The 15,391-nt window shown below is 46.6% G+C and overlaps 1 protein-coding gene across 1 annotated transcript in view; it reads right to left on the bottom strand.

Moving 5' to 3' along the window:
* The window catches only part of SCARA3 (scavenger receptor class A member 3), a 38,351-nt gene that overhangs the window by 5,376 nt on the left and 17,584 nt on the right, over positions 1–15,391 (bottom strand). The window contains exons 3-5 of the mRNA XM_005562918.4: positions 15,107–15,226; positions 9,587–9,685; positions 7,561–8,604 (exon numbers count right to left, since the gene is read on the bottom strand). Coding sequence (XP_005562975.1) covers positions 7,561–8,604; positions 9,587–9,685; positions 15,107–15,226 — 1,263 coding nt within the window. The remainder of the gene's footprint in view (positions 1–7,560; positions 8,605–9,586; positions 9,686–15,106; positions 15,227–15,391) is intronic.

Below are 15,391 nucleotides of genomic sequence, written 5' to 3'. Positions count from 1 at the left end.
GTGCTTCGGGGTCCCCACTGACTGAGAAGGGGACTCAGAAGTCTGCCTTCCTTAGGTGAGCAGGGCCCCACCTGCCCTCCAGGCCAGCCATGAGTCATGCAGGCAGAGGACTGACAGCAGGCGTGACCTGGTCTGGCTAGGGAGGAAGTCAACAACTGTAGTTTAGTAGTTAGTGTGGGGGCAAGGAATGTGGACAGAGACTGACCAAGGACCCTCCAGGCCGGGGTGCCACTGATCTTGCCAGTAACAAGGCAGGGGTGAGGGGCAGAGGAGAGAAAGGCTAGAGGAGGGCTAGTGGCTGCTCTGAGCTGAGGGAAGGCACTTCAGGCCACCAGGGAAGACGGGCAGCAGTGGCTGAGGTGCGTGGGAAGGAGAGGGACCGGCGCACCCTGGAGTCCGGTGGAGGGGGGCGGCCATGATTACTCAGGAAGCCACAGACTGTAATCAGGCTCTCCAGGCTCATTAGGGTCCAGCCACAGCTGACCTCACGTCTGGGACCATGGAGTGGCTGGCTCTGTGGTCTGCGCTTGGGATAGGGAGGAGGGGGTGGGCTGAGCAGAGTGCCCAGTGTCTCGGGGCATCAGCACTGCCCACCCATGGGAGGGGCAGTGCATGGCCCAGGAGGAACCCACAGTACATCTTATGGTCAGAGGCAACTGGCCGGCTTACAAGGACAGAAGAACATAAAACAAAGGGGTGCCTCTGGAGGGACTGGCCTGGTGTTGTGGGAGGCACATTGGCGTGGACATCGGGTGCCCAGTGTTTGAGTCCCAGCTCTCATATTAGCAAAGCGGGTGGCTTGGGCTCAGGCTCCCCTATGCTCCATGAGAATACTGGCCTGGCTCAGGGACTCTCAAACCTGCTTGTTGCCAACTGAGGGCTGTTAAAAACATGCCCATGGGCTTCTACTTCAGCTTACGATGGACTAGTTTATGACAGATTCAACCTCCCACGGAGAACAAACAGAGCGGTTAGAGAAAGACCAAAACATCCTTCTGGAGGCTTTGGAGGGATACCAAGGGCCAAGGTCCCGGAGAAGAGAGGCCTCGTTGAAGTCAGCCTGACATCTTTTCCTCTCCAGGCATTTGTGGATTTGTGATTGGTTTGGGCAGAGAGGCTTAGAAACCAACAAAAGGCTACAGCTATTAGGCTGAGAAGCTGAGTGGAGTTTTCAGCAGTATCACAGGGCTGAGAGAACAAAAACTGGGGCAGGGCCACCAAGCCCTCTTCATTGTCACCTCCGCAGGTTGCTCCTTGGGCCTGACCAGCAGAATGATGTGACAGTCTGCTTTTTCCTCCTTCACATGTAAACTCCTGAACACTTCAGTGTGGAAGAAGGATGGAGGGTGGTGATGATAGAACACATTTGCAGATTGAATCCCTTTGTGTCTTGCCCATCTTGGGCTTCTACCTTTTGTTCACACTTTCACTTATTTGTTCACCAAGCAAACATTTCTTGTACTTTCCAAGAGCCAAGCACTCTGCTGGGTCCTCGATGAGTAACACAGGGAGCCCAGGTCTCCAAGAAATTTATCAGCATAATAATCCTTTATGCAGGGCACCCTTTCATATTTTACAGGAACTTGTTCACACCCATTGTGAACACTGATCCTCACAATTACCCTATGGGATACAGGCAGGAAAGGCATTAATATTTCTATTTGCAGATGAAGAAACTGAGTTCAAAGTGTGGCTGGGTGTGATGGCTCATGCCTATAATCCCAGCACTTTGGGAGGCCAAAGGTGGGAGGATTGCTTGAGCCCAAGAGTTTGAGACCAGTCTAGGCAACAAAGTGAGATCCTGTCTCTATAAGGATAAGATGGTTTTAGTCTACAATTCCCAAATGATAGTCCTAGCACGATCACTGTCTAGCACAGACACTGAAATTACCCTACAGAGTAGGAGGAGATAAATATTTTATGAGAGGCACAAACACTATGAAACTACCACAGTCTTTCTGTTGAGTAAATGGGGGCTTAGAATTAATTAGAGCTGGAATCTCAGAGATCAGCTGGTCTTACCCCTTCATTTACAAATGAATGAAGCAGAGCCCTGGAGGGATGAAGCGATTCTGCCTAAAGATCCAGAGCACATCAGAAGCCAGGCTTCTTGCCTGTGCAGTCTCAGAGTTCCAACTCTTCCATCAGGACCTGGCACCTTCCACACAGCCCCCGCCACTGCAATCCCTCCCTTTATTCCAGATAGCCGCTCAGCTCCGGCCCAGTGGAGACCTCATTGCCAGCTCCTGTGTCCCAGCCTGTCTGTGCCTGTCTCTGGATGAATGAATGAGTGACCAGGTCCCCAGAGAAAGGGATGTGCATTGTGTCCCTGAGATTTGCTTTCAGATGTGAGAGATTTTACATGTGGTGACTTTAACAACCAGGAGAGAGGCTGCACAATTTAAACAAATGTGCAGACGTCGAACCAAGACTCAGGTGTAGCTCAAACAGATGCCCCGTTTTGTTCTCCATGCATGACTATGACCCCTAGTCATGCAACTCCATGCATGAAAACTCTATGCATGACTAGGACAGCAGCAAATGTAAATTTCCAAGAGTACTATTGGTTACACTTAGAACGGTTCCTCTGTCAACACTTTTGGTACCATCTCCCTCTTCCCCACTCCCTGCCCAACACCCTATAGCTTAGCAGGACCTGAGCAGAAATGTCTTGTTGGCATCTACAAACTCATGCTCTGGGCATCTCCTTTCCTGGATGGGCACTGGATTGTGTCCATTTCAGAGCATTGGGGAGCGGTCAGGATTTTAAATCAGAGTGACCCTGTGCTTATTCCTTTGAACTCCCTACCCTATCCTCAGATTACTTTTCTATAAATAGAGTCACCAACATCTGCTTTGTTTACCATGCAAGGGTTGTCATGAGGCTGAAATAAAACAAAGTTTGTAAATGGACATTGTAATCAGGAAAGCTTTAAATTGCCTTTGTTCTTAGGTTGAACTCAATGAAACCACACATCTGCCAGGGGCTGAACCATAAGAACTATTTACTAATGCCCTTCCCTGGAACATTGTGCCCTAGAGGTCATGCACATACATATTTTAGGTGAAATACTCTGGGAAGATTTCCGTTACCATGTCAGGGGACAGGAAATAAATTTGACGAGAATTCGAGAGCCTTCCATCTCAGTGAAATTTCCAGAGGTTGGGTGGTATGGGTATGTGGAGACAGATATCCCTTCTAAGGTGAAGGATGAGTTGTTGCATCAGGCCCCTCCTAAAACTAAAAAGAAGGCACAATGCCTAATGGGCTGATTTGGACTTTGGAGGTAACATATTCATCATTGGAGTGTGTATTTCTACTCATTTGCCAAGTGACCTGGAAAGCTTCTTGTTTGAGTGGAGCCCAGAACAGGGGAAGGCTCTGCCACAGGTCCAGGCTGCCATGCAAGCTGCTTTGCTGCCTGGGCCATAGGACCCAGCAGATCCAGTGGTGCTTGAGGAGTCAGTGGCAGATAAGGATGCTGTGTGGAGCCCTTGGCAGTCCCCTGTAGGTGAATCAAAGCACGATCCCTTAGGATTTTGAAGCAGCCCTCCCATTCTCCACAGATAACCACTCTCCTTTTGGGAAACAGCTCTTGACCTTCTACTCGGCCTTGGTGGAGACTAAACACTTAACCATGGGCCACCAAGTGACCAGTGGTCTGAGTCACCAATCATAAACTGGGTGGTAGCTGATCCACTAATTCATAAAGTTGGGTGTGCAGAGCAATACTCTATCATCATAAGTGGTATATACATGTGATCTGGCCTGAGCAGGCCCTGAAGGCACACGTAAGTTACATAAAGAAGTGGCCCAAATGCCCTGAGGTCCCGCTCCTGCTATCCTATCTTTTCTCTCCCAGCCTGCACCTGTGGCCTCATGGGGAGTTCTACATGATCAGTTGGTGGAGGAAGAGAAGATTCAGGCCTGATTTACAGATGGTTCTGCAGGATATGTAGGTACCACCTGAAAATGGACAACTGCAGCCCTGCAGCCCCTTCCTGAGACATCCCTGAAGGAGAGTGGGAAAGGGAAAGCCTCCCAGTAGGTAGATCTTTGGGCTGTGAACCTGATTGTTCATTTTACTTGGAAGGAGAAATGGTCAGATGTGTGACTATGTACTGATCCATGGGCTGCGGCCAATTGTTTGGCTGGATGGTCAGGGACATGGAAGGAACACAATTGAAAAACTGGTGACAAGAAGATTTACGGAAGAGGTCTGTGGACGGGCCTCTCCGAAGAGGCAAAAATACTGAAGCTATTTGCATCCTACGTGAATCCTCACCAAAGGGTGACCCCGGCAGGAGAGGATTTAATAATCGGGTGGATAGCATGACCTATTCTGTGGATACCAGTCAGCCTCCTTCTCCACCACCACTGTCATTGCCCAATGGGCTCATGAACAAAGTGTGCATGGTGGCAGGGATGGAGGTTATCCATGGGCTTAGCAACATGGACTTCCACTCACCAAGGCTGACCCAGCTACAGCCACTGCTAATGCCCACTCTGCTGCAGCAGAAACCAACACTGAGTCTCTGACATGGCACCATTCCCCAGGGTAATCTGCCAGCTACCTGGTGGCAGGTTGATTACACTGGATCATTTCCATCATGGAAAGGGCAATATTTTTACCAGAATAGATGCTTTCCCTGGATATAGATTTGCCTTCCCTGTACACAATTCTTCTGTCAAAACTACCCTCCGTAGACTCACAGAATGCCTTATCCACAGTCACGGTATTCACACAGCATTGCTCCTGACTGAGAAGCTCACTTCACAGCAGACGAAGTGTGGCAATGTGGCATGGAATGCACTGGTCTTATCATGTTCCCACCATCCTGAGGCAGCTGGCTTGATAAAACAGTGGAATGGCCTTTTGAAGACTCAGTTACAGCACCAGCTAGGTGGCAGTACCTTGCGGGGCTTAGGAATGGTTCTCCAGGAGGCTGTATATGCTCTCAATCAGCATCCAATACGTAGTGGTGTTTCTCCCAAAGTCAGACTCACAGGTCCAGAAATCAAGGTGAGTTAATGGCAGTGACACTCTTATTCTCATACTGGTGACCCACCAGAAAATTTTTGCTTCCTGTTCCTATGATCTTATGTTCTGCTGAGATAGAGATCTAGTTCCAAACGGAGGAATGCTGCCACCAGGAGACACAACCATGATTCCATTGAACAGGAAGTTAAGACTGCCACCTGGCCACTTTGGGCTCCTCATGCCTCTGAATCAACAAGCAAAATAGAGAGTTTCTGTGCTGGTGTGGGTGACTGGATCCTGACTGCCAAGGGGAAATTGGACTACTACTCCACAATGGAAGTAAGGAAGGGGATGTCTGGAATACAGGAGATCCCGCGGGGTGTCCCATAGTATTACCAAGCCCTGAGATTAAGGTGAATGGAGTATTCAATAATCCCACCCAGGTAGAAATACTATAGCCCAGACTCTTCAGGGGGGAAGGTTTAGATCACCCCAGCAGATAAAGAGCCAGGACCAGATGAGGGGCTTGCTGAAGACAAAGGGAATACAGAATGGGGAGTGGAAGAAGGTGGTGATGAATACCAGCTACAACCATATGACCAATGACAGCAACAAGGACTGTCATGGTTATGGTACGTCCTCCTTATATTTTATTTTATTTCTCCATTTGGACATTCTGAATATAATCAATCCTCCTTATTTTTTTAATGAATATATTAAAAAATATGTGTGTGCATAGCCAACAATTTTGTTTTCTGTCTTCTCTTATTCCCTTATTGTGTAAAATAACATGTATCTACTTTATAGCATAGTTAAATATTGTTAACTTTACATCATATTATTTAAGTTACAGGGTATCAGCAAAAGAATAAAATTCACTCAAGGACTTTAACTCCTCTTCAGGGGAAAGTGTGTGTGTGTTTTTGGTTGTACACAGGAGAGTTGTATCACATTAGGTGGAATTATGACCTTACTGTTGTCTTTATTTGGAGATTAAGTGTGGTTTAAGGAGATGTGTACAGGTGCCAAGTTGACAAGGGGTGGGCTTGTGATGGTTAATTTTATGTGTCACTTTGACTAGGTCAGATGCTTGGTCAAATATAATTCTGGGGTCTTCCTTGTGAGGGTGTTTAGGATAAGATTAACATTTAAATAGGTAGCCTGCATCAAGCAGATTGCCCTCCCTCATGTAGGCGGGCTCATCTAATCAGTTGAAGGCCTGAATAGAACAAAGAGCTGAGCCTCCCCCAAGTAAGAGGGAATTCTTCCTGCCTCATGGTCTTCAAACTGGAACATCAGCTCTGCAGATTTTGGACTTGCCAGCCTTTCTAATTACAGGAGCCAATTCCTTATAATATCCATCTATCCATCTATCTCTATCATTATCTATCTATCTATCTATCTATCTATCTATCTATCTATCTACCTACCCATCTATATCTATCATCTATCTAACTCATCTCTATCTATCATCTCTATTTCTATCACCTCTCTCTCTCTCTCTACTATTGACTCTGTTTCTCTGGATCTGTCTACCTATCATCTATCTCTATATGCTATTGATTACTTCTCTGGATCTATCTATCATCTATCTATCTATCTATCTATCTATCTATCTATCTATCTATCTCTTTATCCTATCTATCTATCTATCTATCTATCTATCTATCTCTATCATATCTGTCTGTCATCTATCTCTATACACTATTGATTCTGTTTCTCTGGATCAATCAATCAATCAATCTATATATCTATCCATCTATCTATACACTATTGATTCTCTTTCTCTGGATCGATCTATCTATCTATCTATCTATCTATCTATCTATCTATCTCTATACACTATTGATTCTGTTTCTCTGGGTCTATCTCTCTCTCTCTCTCTACACTATTGATTCTGTTTCTGTGGATCTCTCTCTCTCTCTCTCTTTCTCTCTCATACAGTATTGATTCTGTTTCTCTGGAGAACCTTGATAAATACGGAAGACATGAGGTGGATGAGAGTAGAAGAGTGTGTCAGAGTGACAGCCTCCCGGGCAGAGGGTTGGGTGGTTGGGAGCATTAATGAGGGGGTGGGAAGGGAGAAAAAAAGAGGAGACAGTTTTCAAAACACAAGATCTGCTTGTTTCTCTATTAGGACATGGTTAAACAAATCTAAATATAAAAGTTCAGATTTGTGTAATAGGCAAAGTTAGAAGCCATAATACCTTTACAAAAGAGGTTCGCAAGGATGTTCTCTTCCTTTTTTTTTCTTTTCTCTTTTTTTTTTTTTCCAGACGAGGACTCACTCTGTCTCCCAGGCTGCAGTGGTGCAATCATAGCTCACTGTAGCCTTGACCTCCTGGGCTCAAGTGATCCTTCTGCCTCAGCTTCCCAAGCAGCTAGGAGTATAGGTACACACCACCATGCCTGGCTAATGCAAGTACATTTCTTAAAGCTGCCTATTGCTCTAGGCATTTGCTATAGGATTGTGTTAGCCCACTAGTACTTTGCCTAAAACCAGGTACTTCTGTGTCCAGCAAGATCACCAAGCCTCAGTGGAAGCTTTGTAGCAGCCCTACCTGGACGCAGCTCTTACCTCGTAGGATGGTGACGTTGCGAAGGATTTCTCCATGCTGCGTGTCCACCGCCTTCATCTCCTCCACGATCATGGAGAGGTTCCGGACGTTGAGGTCCAGCCGGGCACTGAGCAGGCTGAAGCGTTCCCGGAGCAGGTCTGTGGTGCCCAGCATGATGGAGACAGACTTGTTCAGGTAGTAGAGCTCCTCGGCATGGGTGTGGAAGCCCAGCGTGCAGGAGAGCCGCACGTCATCCAGGTACTTGAGCATGCTGTGCACGTGGCTGTCAGTGGCATTGATGTTGGTGAAGATGGTGCCAATTTCAATCTCGTGAGAAGCCATGCGTCCTTCCAGAGACTCAAACCTCTCCACGGTGCGGTTCTGGGCATAGTGGGTGTGGTACTGAAGATCATGCATGTTCTCCTCGTGGTCGTCCAGGAAGGACGAGATGTTATCCAGCTGCAGCTGCAAGCCCATGACCTGGAGTACCAGGTCATGCATGCTCTCGGAGTTCTGGCTGATGCGCTGTGAGGAGGCCCCCAGGGTGGCCTGGATGTTCTTGACTGCCTCTCCGGTCTTGGTGGAGGTGGTACGCAGGCCACTGAAGAGCCGGGTGTAGTTCTGCCAGTCGGTGACAATCTTCTGGAGGGTCAGGGTCTCCTCGTCCGTCTTCCGCTGGATCCCATGGATCCACTCGGAAGTCTGCCCCACGGTGAAGTTGATCTGGTGCATTGCAGCCTTGACATCGTAGCACTCCTGGGTGAGGTCCTTCAGAGAGAGGTCCAGGCCAGCTGTGGTGGCCTGCCAGCCTCTCACCTGGGCCAGGAAGAGCCCCAGAGACTGGTTAACCTGGTGGATGGAGAAGGAGCAACTGCCCATCTCCTGGGAGATCTGCCTGCTGGTGGTGGAGAGCACCTCCTGGGCCTGCAAGGTCTGGTCCAGCTGCACCTCCTGAGCCAGAAGCAGCTTCTGAATTCCCTCCAGCTCCTCCTGCAGTTTTCGGACCTCTGGCCCCAGCTGCCCAGCTTCATGGCAGAAAGAGCAGTTGTTCAGGGCTTTTGGATCTTTAGGGGAAAGGGACAACAGTTTGAGTTGCTGAAGGGCCACGGTACGACGCTTCCTCTTTAAATTAAATATTTCAGAGCATAAGGAATTGGTAAGTAGCTTCCCAAACCTGCTTCCTTCCTGAAGTCCTCTTATGAATCCCTTCTTGGAAAAGCCTTGCCACCTCTATGGAATCTCATGTTTACCAACTGTCTTGACTCTGATCTGAAATGTAGCGTTTAGGACATTTTCTCCTTCTCACCACCAAATTCTCAAGAACATATCTTCTTAATTTTTCTTAGGTGACCAGGAACTTCCCACTTAAACTTGATATAAAAATTTCTCCCAATATTTGTATATCTGTTATCTTATTCAATCCTCTTACAATAATAAATTTGCAGAGAAGGTGGCACAGGGATTTTTGACTTGTGACTCAAGAGGAACGAGGCATAGAGAAGTGGCTTGGCAAATAGCCACGTATATTGGTGCCAGACCAGAATCTTCTATTTGAGTCAGAGAAGAATACCCCTGTAAACCCTTCTATCATTGCTCCTTCTGTCTCATTCTCTCTTAGATTGTTCCAGATTAAAGCAGGGGATAAACAACATCAAGAATTGTGGCATGACCTAAGCAAATTAATGGAAGAACAGAAAACCAAAGACCACATGCTCTCACTTATAAGTGGGAGCAAGATTGAATATATGTAGACCCTGGGCGTGGTGGCTCACACCTCTAATCCCAGCACTTTGGGAGGCCGAGGAGGGCAGATCACGAGGTCAGGAGATCAAGACCATCCTGGCTAACATGGCGAAACCCCGTCTCTACTAAAAATACATCCAGGGGATGGAGAACCAGCTAGGGAGGGAGCAGGGAGCCGGGGATGTCCTCTATGCCTAGAAGGCTGATGAAGGTTGCTTGGTGCTGGGGCACTGTGGTGTGGGGAGGGTACCCTTGCCCTACCTTGATGATCACTGCATCACAGTCATCAGTCCATCTACTTACCCAGGCCCTGGAGATTTTTCTGCATTAACACAAGTTTCTTGTCATAAATAGACTGGGTCAAGGAGATGTCTTCGGAGAGAGAGTCCACTTTTCTAAAAACTGTAGGGAAAACAGATGAGAAGCTGGGGCAGGGTCTAAGCTCAGAGAAACAGCAGTCATTCCTTGAGAAGGCATCTTTATCAGCCCCTCTGCAACCAAAACCTTTCACCCTTCTCCTCTCAGGCTTCTTCATGGTGGTTAGGGAGGACACTTCTTATGGCCAGAGTTTGCCACAAGGCCCTGTAGAGACATAATCACTCACCCCACACCCCACATTTTAGAAATAGGACCTGATCATAGAATGGAACAGGGGAAATTCAGAAAAAAACATTTTTAAAAAAATTATTCTTATTCCTACCACCCAAAGATTGCTACCATCAGTGTCTTCATGTATTTCTTCTAGTTTTGTTTACATTGATAACCATTCTTCAGCTATACAGATATATGCAGTGTTCTCCCCTTACCTGCAGGGGATACATTCCAAGACCCCCAGTGGATGCCCGAAACCTCAGAGTATGGAACCCTATATATACTATGTGTTTTCCTATACATACATACCTCAGATAAAGTTTAATTTATATATTAGGCCTAGTAAGAGATTAACAACAGCTAATAATAAAATAGAACTATTAGAACAATATGCTATAATAAAAGTTATGTAAATATGGTCTCTGTGTCTCTGAGAATATCTTATTGTACCGTATTCACCCTTGTTCTTGTGCTGACATGAGATGACACCATGCCTGTGTGAAGAGATGCAGTGAGGTGAATGACATAGGCATCGTGACTTAGTGTTGGGCTACTACTGACCTTGACCGTATGTCAGAAGGGGGATCATCAAGCTGTGATGTGGCCGATTGACCTCGGGTAACTGAAACTGTGGATAAGCAGGGACTGTTGTACTTTCTTAGGCAACAAAAGCAAAACTGGGATGCTCTGAACATCTCATCTGCTTTCTTTGATGTTGCTTTATCGGTATCATGTCATGGATATTTTTCCATCCAGGGTTAAATCACTTTAACATCATTACTTTTGGTATCTGCATGGCACTCTATATAAATAATACAGCAATTATGTATGAATCCCCTACTGTTGGGGACACTTAAAGTACCTCCTCTTCTGAGCTCATAAATAAAACTTGATATATAAATATAAGTAACACTTAATTCTAGAAATAATCCTTATATATGATGGTTGTATGTATATGATAATTCTCTTGGGATAAATTGCTTAAAGTAGAATTATGGGACCCAAGGGTATTAACATTTTTGAAGTCCTTAATACAAGCTGCCAAACTGCTGCCCAGAAAAGGTTATACCAATTTATAGCCCACGGGCAGCCTTGCACTCTACTAAGGGGGCCATGTTGGCCGGTGGTTAGAGCACATCTTGGCAGTAGCAGGACGCCTGGCTTTTTCCAGTGGGTGCCTGAATGGGCCTGGTAGTGAGGAAGGGCATGGGTTGTTCTGAGGTTCAGCAAGATGTTTCCCACAGATCCTCTTAAGATCAAGTACAAGGGGAAAGAATTAGCACCACCAAGAGCACTGAGTAACACAGCTTCTAGTCCTAGTTTACATCACAATTTGTCGGGTGACTTTGGTCAAGTCAGTTACCCTTTCCTGAGCTCAATTCAATCACACGTAAAACAAAAATGTGGAGCTTGATGATGCTGAGGCTCTCCTCAGCGCCAAAATTCTATGCTTTCAAATTATTTGGAATCTCCAGGTTCCAGTTAATACTGTACATCTCAGAGCTGTCAGGAGATTTACTTAATTAGTAACAGCGACACGTTGAGAGAGTTTGGGAATAAGCACATGCTGTTACATGAGACAAGCACTTTACAGTTTACAATAGTTATTATTCCATTTGAGCCTCCCTACAATTAAGATTTCAAGCATAGATGAACAAAGATACAGAGAGATTAGGTGACTTTGATTCCTATTCCTATGCTTCATTAAGTCTACTTCCAAGCCAACAGCCAAGGCTCACTCCACTCCGTGTAATTCATTCACCTGTTCATTTCTTTTTTCTTTTTTTTTTTTGTGAGACGGAGTCTTGCTCTGTCACCCAGGCTGGAGTGCAGTGGTGTGAAAAGAGCTCACTGCAGCCTCAATCTCCTGGGCTCAAGTGATCATCCCAGCCCAGCCTCCTAAGTGGTCGGGACTACCGGCATATGCCACCATGCCCAGTCAATTTTCAATGTTTTTTAAATTGAAATGAGTGGGGTCTCACTGTGTTGCCCAGGCTGGCCTCGAAATCCTGAGCTCAAGTGATCCTCCCACCTTGGCCTCCCAAGGTGCTGAGGTTACAGACATGAGCCACTGCACCTGGCCTTGCTTATTTTTTCATTGTGCATTTCACGCTTAATAATTATAAATTTCTTTATAAGCCATTTTACTTACTTTCTAGACATGATTTTTCTTCATCCTTATAAAATTATATTTATAATGCAGACAATATGGCAAATAGTACTTATGTATCACTTATAAATAAATAGGTATATTTTGGAGGTGTGACTCTATCAAATTTTTCTTTTCCAACATTTAATTTAAAAATTTCTCAAACAATAGAAGGACTTGTACAGTGAAGACCTATGTGCCTATCACCTAGATTCTACAAGTAGCATGTTTCTGTATTTATTTTATATTCATCCATCTCTTTCACCCATTCATCAATCCATGTAAATTTTTGGATGCATTTCAAATGAATTTTTTACTGATGGGATGCACGGTCAAGAAAGTTTAGAGATCAGTGATCTAAACCAGGGGATGGCAAATTACGGCCTGCAGGTGAAATCCAGCCCAATGCCTGATTTACAGGAGTTGCCACCCCTATTCATTTAGACTGCTTGTGGCTGCTTTTGCTCTGCAATGAGTCTGGTTGTGACAAAGATCGTATGTAACCTGAAAAGCCTAAAATATTTACTATATAGCCTTTTACAGAAAAATATGGCCATAATCAGCTCTAGATTATAAACTCCATGAAGGCAGGATCTGTGTTTTACTAAGCAGTATACTGCCTAGTATAGAATATAGTTCTTGGCCCCCTGTATGCTCTTGATTTAAAAAAAAATACTTGATTAAAATGAATAGAGTTGGTTTATAATGTCTGCTGACTGATTTTCCCAACCCTCTGGACTTTGATCACAATCCTGGTTGTAAAGCATTGACCAGTCTATTCACACACTCACACACACACCATACACACACACACACATGCTTTACCCATCTATAGTCATTCTTTCAACAGATATTATTGGGCACCTGCCATTTAGGCCAGGATGGTGCCAACACTGATCTAGGGACTTGGGATACTCAAGCTGGAGGCAAAAACAAAAAAGGAAACCCAAAGTTCTCCCATGGTTCACAAACACGCACTCCTCACCCCAGTTCTTCTGATCCTCTGTCCAGTCACTCTGGATCTTGGGGCAAATCCTGTCCCCTCCCCAGGACTGTCCCCTCCCTCGAGGAGTAGGGCCAGCCTCCCGCTCTGGCCTGCCAGGCTGACTCATGGACGTTATGCATGTAACAGTGTCTCACATTCTGTCGTCCTCTCGGGAACTCTTTAGTGCCTACGCTCTTCTCTGGGCCTGATCCTATGGTTCTTGGAGCTTTGATAATGGCTCCAGGTCCCTTGGGTGCTGTGAGCTGAGGCCCTAAAAGGGGTGGCCAGAAATCTTGACAAGTTCTCTGACAGCAAGTTTGCGGCCTCTGATAGGCAGACCGTGGCTCCTTCCCTCCTCTGGCCTGGGATTTGGGCCACTTTCTGAAAGGCCAAACCCTGCGAATTGATTTAGCAGAGACAGGTGGTGAGGGGCTTGGGAAGTTCTGAAACCCTTGGTCCTTGAATCTAGCTGTACATTGGAACCCTCGAGGGGATTTATAAATGACTAAGGCCTGGGTCCTACCCAGAGATTTTGATTTAATTCATCTGGAGTGAGGGGAGGGGGGTACCCTGGCACTAGTATTTTTAAATGCTTTCCAAGGGATTCCAATATCCCCTGACAAGAGGGAAGAACCACACCCCTTGATGGTGAAATGTAATTGACGCAACTCAGTGTTCCCAGTGCCTGGCACAGAGCAGGTGCTCGGCTTGTGTTGGATTAATTAATGCCTTCGGATTACTGGAAGACGACTTGTGTCTATTCAAATCATTAGTATGCTGGCCTCTTGCCTTCAAGCTAAGAAGGCTGGTAACTGAATATCTCCAGCCAGGGCCAGGACGAGGCGCCTCTCCTTAGGGATGCGCTCAGGCTCAGGGTCTGCATGAGAGCAGGGGGCGCCCCCTCGGAGCCTCGACTGCCTCTCCCTACTCCCGGCCTTGTTTCTAAAATCTAGTAGATTGGAATAAATAAATTTACCAGAGCCTGGATTTTCAAAGTTTGAAGCTAAGTGTGGAATGGGATTGCACTCCTAGCACTCTTAGTGAAATGGGATTACAAACACCAAATTTGTTGTAACCAGTTTACCACAATCTGTCAGCATCTGGAAGGCAGAAGTGACCTACCTCTGGCTGTGTGCTGTGACCTAGGTCAACTACTACAAACCCTAATGTGTATGAGAAGAATCAAACCTCAGATCCCTGGGTCTTACCTGCAGGACCCCCCAGATTCCTTGGTCTCAGCAGGTCTGGCTGAGGGAGACCCAGGAATTTGCATTTTAACAAATACTGGAGGTGAAATTGCTGCAGGTAGGCATCCAGCCTCACTTTGAGAAACACTCACATAGACCATGAAAGGGGGCTTAGAAGTCACTCAATCCAGTGATCTCAATCCTGGGTGAACAACGGAACCATCGGGAGAGTTGAAAGATACTGAATTAATTCCACGACTGGGGTGGGGCCCAGACATCAATATTCCTTTTTTTTTTTTTTTTTTTTTGAGACGGAGTCTCGCTCTGTCGCCCGGGCTGGAGTGCAGTGGCCGGATCTCAGCTCACTGCAAGCTCTGCCTCCCGGGTTTACGCCATTCTCCTGCCTCAGTCTCCCGAGTAGCTGGGACTACAGGCGCCCACCACCTCGCCTGGCTAGTTTTTTGTATTTTTTAGTAGAGACGGGGTTTCACCGTGTTAGCCAGGATAGTCTCGATCTCCTGACCTCGTGATTCACCCGTCTTGGCCTCCCAAAGTGCTGGGATTACAGGCGTGAGCCACCGCGCCTGGCCTACATCGATATTCTTTAAAGCTCCAAGGTGGCTGTAACATGGAGCTGAAACTGAGAAGCACTGACCTGGTTGTATCATCTCATTACACCAAGGGGACAGCAAGGGTCCCCGGAGGCGGGTGCCTTCCTCAAGGCCACAGAGCTCATCAGTTGTCAGTGTCTGCAGTTTGGATTAGGCATAGAGATCCCCTAGCCAGGAAGATGCTGGCTCTGGGCCCTGGGATACAGATATCAAGTGTTTGTCTTTGCAGGGGAGCTTTTGGTGCTGGATCCCTGACCAGACACCCCACTACAGCCCGGGGTGGGCAAGCCCTGGACTCACCCAGAGAGGCCAACACAGCCACAGCCACCAGGAGCAGGGCCAGGAAGAGGTAAAGAATCCTCACTGATGTGTGCAAAGACAGGTTCTTCTGGCAGCGGCTGCAGCGGGGCCCTGGCCGACCTGTAGGGCATACAAGGAGACAATGGCTTAGGCCAGTAGCCCAGGCCGGAGCTGAAGGGTCAGTTCCATATTCCTGCTCTGGCCTGTCTCATCACATTTAAACCAGGCTCAGAAGGGGAGCTGTTCTCGACCCTCATTCTCTACCTGTCCTACCACCTTTCTCTA

Source organism: Macaca fascicularis, chromosome 8 (genome assembly GCF_037993035.2).
Source record: "Macaca fascicularis isolate 582-1 chromosome 8, T2T-MFA8v1.1".
Taxonomy (NCBI): domain Eukaryota; kingdom Metazoa; phylum Chordata; class Mammalia; order Primates; family Cercopithecidae; genus Macaca; species Macaca fascicularis.
The sequence above is the reverse complement of the archived record's forward strand: the minus strand, read 5'-3'. Positions and strand labels throughout refer to the sequence as shown.